At 43.4% G+C, this 6,440-nt stretch overlaps 1 protein-coding gene across 1 annotated transcript; it reads left to right on the forward strand.

The window, feature by feature from the left end:
- The first annotated feature begins 592 nt into the window (after positions 1-592).
- thumpd1 (THUMP domain containing 1) lies at positions 593-5,989 on the forward strand. Its single transcript, XM_042102912.1, has 5 exons — positions 593-1,358; positions 1,985-2,165; positions 3,069-3,317; positions 4,174-4,244; positions 4,824-5,989. Exons 1-5 carry the CDS (start codon positions 1,158-1,160, stop codon positions 5,109-5,111), a joined length of 990 nt encoding a protein of 329 aa, XP_041958846.1. The 5' UTR covers positions 593-1,157; the 3' UTR covers positions 5,112-5,989.
- Positions 5,990-6,440: the final 451 nt, after the last annotated feature.

A 6,440-nucleotide genomic window follows, 5' to 3' on the forward strand; every position in this document is an offset into this window, starting at 1 on the left:
TTTGGCTTCACTATTTTTTTTTTTTTTTTTAAATAGGTCTATGGGACTTAACATTAAAGCTGCTCTTCGATAGGAACGCAACCACTTGGGGCGCTGGTTTTCACTTTCCCTCAGAAAGAGGAAGCAGCAGAGTTGGTGGAATACGTTTAAGTCTTATGTGTAGTGTCCAAATAAACCTCAGGCTAAAAGCCAAGCTCATTCATTTGCTCACCAGAAACGGGATTTTACCCCGACGTTATTTATTTTATAACGTCGGCCCTGGAGGTAACGAGTCCCCTGGTTTTCTGACCACGGTCAGAAACGAAGCAATCAGGAGGATGGAGAAACAAACATCCCCATGAATATTTGTATAAATAATGACGTGTTTTCTCCTGCGGGACGGGAGAACACACAAAATCAATGCATCTCTATTATTGCGCGGGCATACATTCTCAGAGTTTTGCGGGAGCGGACATACACATTGCGGGAGCGGGCGGGAGTGTAGCCTAACACACACGTTGCGGGAGCGGGCGGTGATGGTCAGAAATTCAGCGGGAGTGGGATGAAGAAAACAGTCCCGCGCAGGGCTCTAGTAGACGGGCGCTGTCATAACCAAGGGGAGTGTTGAAGAGATTGACCCTCATGGCTATCCGTAGAGCGCTTGCCTTCCGCCCACAACGCGTCATAACATGAAATCGCATGAATGAGGCATGTGCAGGCTGTTTGGATTGTAGTAGACCTGTGTAACGCCAGAGACTTTGGTAACGCTACCCGCTACACTTTCTCCCACCATACAGACACGTGTCGCAGATTCAGGTTGGTTGGTAGTCTTTTAAACGAGCTGTAGTTTTATAGCGCTTTAAATGCGGCCCCTCTGTGTTCAATCGGTTTGAACGCTAAACAGGTTATCTTAGCTAATGCGTCTGGTTGCAAACAACATAGCTTAAAGTTAGTTCTTTCGTAGGCTATTATCCATATCATAACGTTCTTTCTTCGGCGAAAGAATAGGCTACGTCTTTACATCTGTCCACTCTATTTCAGTGCTGTTTAGCAAAACAGCGGGTTTGCTAAACCAAGTTTGTAACGGCCTCAGTTGTGTCAAGAAACACGTTTGTGAAACGACTCATTCATTCACATAATATTATAGCACTAGCTTTGCTGCAGAACTCGGTGTCAACATGTCAGAAGCTGTCGACTCAAAGAAAAGGCACAGAAAACACTACGGCGGCCAGCGGAATAAGAGACAGAAAGTTTCACGGGAACTTGAAGTGGGAATGCAGGGTATTCTCATCACCTGTAACATGAACGAGCGGAAATGCACATCAGAAGCCTACAACCTTCTCAACGAGTATGCAGAGAAACTCTATGGGCCGGAGAAAGTAAGAACTAGTGTCATATTTGTCTTGTGAAGCCATATGATCCCCTTAAACCCCCTTATGATCACCCCTTAAACATATTTGCACTACTTCAACGGCAGTTTCGGAGAAATTGTTTGCAGTTCATGTGCAGGTCATGCAATATTTTGTAGGCTTCTGTACTTCACTACAGATGCAATATTTTGGACATGAAAATATTATTGCACAGTGTAGGCTTTTTTGTCCCATAACTGCAGGTGTTTTTGTAAGAGGGGGAGCAAAGTGCTTACAATTAATCGCAATGTACTTAAAATCATATGTTTCTCTGAAAACATGCAGAACCCTGATTGCTTAACAGGTAAACTGGAATAATTCCAATTAATAGTAATCTGTTTGGTGCTTTAATCAGATTGTTCTGCACTTAGTGATGAAAGAACTCACGAGAGTGTGAGTAAGAACCAGTCAATAAAATAAAAGATACTGAAAAATATTTAATTATAGGATGGAGAGACTGAAATAAATTCTGAGAGCCTACCAAAAGAAAGACATTATAGAAAAAAACATTAACAACATTAAGCCACATTAATAACAAAATTATTGCAGGTGCCCCTAACATCTAAATGACCCATGATGTCCTTTTTTGTTCGCAGTTTGCGGATGGGCAGGACAGCGGCAGTGAACAAGATGCGAACGAGGAAGAGGATGATGCTGAGGCCGCCTTGAAGAAGGAGGTGACGCAAATGCGAGAGTCCACAGCAAAGGGCCAGAGACGCTTCCAGGCCATGGAGAGCGGCGCCAACAACGTGGTGTTCATCCGGACACAGAACCTAGGTGAGGCAGACGGCCCGAGTTAAGATAAGACCATGTATAAGTATAAGTATATAATATATATATACTTTTTTGATCCTGTGAGGGAAATTTGGTCTCTGCATTTAACCCAATCGGTGAATTAGTGAAACACAAACAGCACACAGTGAGGTGAAGCACACACTAATCCCGGCGCAGTGAGCTGCCTGCTTCAACGGCGGCGCTCGGGGAGCAGTGAGGGGTTAGGTACCTTCCTCAAGGGCACTTCAGCCGCGGCCCACTGGTCGGGGCTCAAACCGGCAACCCTCCGGTTACAAGTCCAGAGTGCTAACCAGTGGGCCACGGCTGCCTGTGGGGTCAAAGGTTAATTAGGATCGTTTTGGGAAAGGAATGCTCAAGAACCTCTCGTGCACTCTCTCTCTGTCCATGTGTGTTTGGGTGTTTCTTCATCTCTGGGCACAAGAACAATATTAAACACATTGAACATCAATGATAGACTAATTTTAGACACAGTAGTGCACGAAGTAGGAGAATCACCCGTTTATGTTTCTGACTATTGCCTTAAAATCTCCATAGCATGAGAAGCCTGTTTGTTTAGTATGCCTCCATCCTCCTACACTGTGTCACCTTGCCTAATTTCTTGGTAGAAGCATCATTGTAGGGGGACTTATACACTGATCAAAAATATTAAGGGAACACTTAGTTTTCCACAATTGTAAGTTGAAACCTTCCACCCTTTTCTCCATTCTCAAACTACATTCACAGAATGTCTTTCCAGTTCTTGCCAAATGAAACACTCGACTCAAAAGTTTTAATTGTGCTCAGAACCAAACAGTGTCAGAGAATTTTTTGGAGCAGTATATTTATGTGCCCGAAGATCCATTATTGATTAGTTTGTTTATGTTTGTTTGTTTGTTCTCCTGTCAGAGCCTGACCACCTGGTGCACCACATCCTGCAGGAGCTGCACGCCACCAAGAAGAAAAAGTCGCGCGTCATCCTTCGCATGCTGCCCGTGTGCGGCACGTGTAAGGCCTTCCCCGAGGACATGGAGAAGTACCTGAGCAGCTTCCTGGAGCCCTTCTTCAAGGCCCCCACTCAGGCCACCTACCAGATCGCCTTCAAGGCCCGCAACAGTAGCCACAACAAGAGAGACGACGTCATCAAGACCCTCGCTGGTGAGAGAGAGACAGACAGAGAGAGAGACAGACAGAGAGAGAGACAGACAGAGAGAGAGACAGAGAGAGAGAGAGACAGACAGAGAGAGAGACAGAGAGAGAGAGAGACAGAGAGAGAGAGAGACAGAGAGAGAGAGACAGAGGAGTTGCAACATGCTAGAGAGAGGGGGGGCGGGAGGGAGGGATGGAGTGAAGGTAAAATATAAGGGACAGTGCTGATTGTGAGGGGGGGAGGGAGGGAGGGAGGAAGGACAATATGTCGATATGTGTGAGTGTGTGGGAAGACTTGGCCTGAGGTTAATATTTATGTGTATGTGTTCAGGGGTTGGCTACAAGGGTAGCTTGGGAATCTTTGAGATCTAAACTGTTAGGGCTTATTCATAGTCTGCACAAGCAACGCAAGTGTATCAAGCAATGCAAAGAGGGTTTGGAGCTTACTTGCGTGCAAAATGTACGACAAAAATGTGTAATGTGATCACACAAGTGCTGTGCTGTGCTGTGTGTTTTCCTATGGCGTGATTTCCTTTTGCTTACGCAGACTATGACCCAGCCCTTAACTTGAACTACCAAGAGCTGTCACACACTTTCTAAACTGACATTTGTATTTGGGATTTCTTGTCTCTTGACCCTTTCAAGAGAGTTCCATTATCAGCATCATAGTTGGCCCCACAAGACTTCCGTTTTAATATTCCATATGTTAATGCAGAGGAAGTAGATTGGGAACCAAATAGAATGTTCAAGCATTGTTTTTATTGTTGAAAGGGTCTATTGTAATTTAGCTCGGTATTTACTTCCTTTTTCTTGTGACTTAATTTGATTAATCTAATGGGCATGTTAATTATGAATATTTCTACAGCTCTGGTAGGGAAGTTGAACCCCAAGAACAAGGTGGACCTCACCAACCCTGAGCTAACAATCATCGTGGAGGTAAAGTCACGTTCATTCATCTAAGATGGTTTCTACTGTAGGAGGTCAGGATTTTGTGTTTTCTTACAGGGAAGCTATACCAGGTGTGTAACTGAAGCTTTCCGTTCGCAACGCGTAAAATCCATTTTAGAAGAATGATCTATTTTTTTCTTTTCGAACATTCGCGACGCTATCACGTCTGGTGTGGCTACTTCAATTGATTATAATAGAAGCTAATTGTTGCAGCAGACGCTACGCGAACGGAACACTTACGCGCCTGGTGTAGCTTCCCACTTAGGGCTTGGACCTGCATCTCTTTGCATAATTGCCACATTTGTCTTTTTTAGTCTATCTCTTTCCTCTCTTTTCTTCACATGTAAAGACCATTACAAACAGTGGCACTAAGGTGTATTTATTGGTGAAGTCAATGACATGGAAATGAATGGTAGTGATGCTCTGTCTCCTTACTGTACAACAAAATCACTAAAGTAATGAATGAGTCAGTGATGAACTTGATGCTGGTAATAAAAATGTTAACACTTATTAATTCTCTCTCTGTGTGTGTGTGTGTGTGTGTGTGTGTGTGTGTGTCTATATCAGGTGATCAAGAGTGTGTGCTGTGTGAGTGTCGTCAAGGACTACATCCTCTTCAGGAAGTTCAACCTGCAGGAGGTGGCAAAGAACGACGGCGCCCCCTCCCAGGAGCCCAAAACAACCCCCGCGGCCTCCTCCGACAAACCGCCACAGGCCGACCAGGAGCAGCCGGAACAGCCAGAGAAGAAGATAGGCGAGTGTGCTGAGGCGGCCGAGCCCCAGACGGAGGCTTCCGGAAACGGAAGTGCCGAGCAGAGCCGGACGAACACAACCCCAGCTAAAGGAGTGGAGTGAAGGGTACCGGGTGGTCGGGGGCTTGAGCTTTGCTGTAACTGTGCTTTGCTGGGGTGGGCTTCCCAAAAGCATTGTTGTACAACCGCGTAGGTCTGGCAGGTTGTGGCACCATCACCAACGCTTTCAGGGAATTCCACCTCTGTGTGGCACAGAGATGGTAGATATAAGTGCCCTGTAGTGGTCAAAGTTTTTCTCTTTTGTTTCTATTTTTTTGTTTTTAATTCTGTTTGACGTATTTTGTTTTTTTTTTATTTCCTATCTGCTTATTTGTATTTTAACAGTATTGGTTTAGTGTTTTCATGTACCTGCTGAATACAGCCACTGACCACAACAGGAGTGTGGTACGTTAGCACGTGTGCTTTGTTTCTAAGCTTTTTAGTGCTTTAAAAACTGTGACCAGCTTTTGATTTTGATTTACATAACAAAACCTGGCCACTTCAAAAGCCCTGAGAGAGGCTGAGTAATTTAAATCGATTCATCCTTTACTGTTATGATGTTCTGTTTTTTAAACTTTGAGGAAAGACTTCCTTGTCTTTTAATGTTAAACTTGAGGTAAATAACTTTTGTTAATTGTAACCAAGTTGTTATAGAATTTTGGTGTGTTGTGTGGAACTCTTAACATCAACTAATGACTCCATACAATGTGTAAACACATACAAGTTTAATAGCAGGACTAAAATGCAGATTTTCCCCCCTGAACAGTGTTTTTTTTTTTAAATAAAAAAGAAACATTCTTCAGAGAGACTTATTTCCTTTCCTCTCCTTCATGTGTGCTAGTTTGCACCAGTAGGGGGAGTCCTCTGGTAGTGTTTAACCACCCATGATGTGCAGTGTACAGAACAATACTCAGTCAAACTATTAAACAAATTTGTACACTTTTCAGGACTATGAACTCTGAATCTTTTGGTCACTTTTTGTGTTGTTTTGGGGGAAAAAAACAGTTTTATATCTAAATTCAGCAACATCCAGCATTTCTGCCTTTTATGGCCTGTTCTTAATTTGTCAGGGCATTGGTTACCCACACCCAAAAAAATGTAGCTTGATATGGTTTTTTTTTTCCCCTCTTTTTTAAAAAAGCGGTGATGTTTCTGGATTATATTTACATGTGGTTTCTTAACCATGTTAACCAACATTTGTGGATAGAGCGTTCATAGAGAGTGGTCATAGATTTCCTGAGCCCATGCGATGACTTTGATGACAATGTTTTTAATGCAGTAGGGCATCTGAGGTCCATCCAATATTATTTTTAACACTCCCTTGCGTACAGAGGTTTTTTTTTTTTTTTTGATTCTCTGAATATTTTATTTACATCTTAAACAACGTCCCAAC

Source organism: Alosa sapidissima, chromosome 9, assembly GCF_018492685.1.
Source record: "Alosa sapidissima isolate fAloSap1 chromosome 9, fAloSap1.pri, whole genome shotgun sequence".
Classification (NCBI taxonomy): Eukaryota; Metazoa; Chordata; class Actinopteri; order Clupeiformes; family Clupeidae; genus Alosa; species Alosa sapidissima.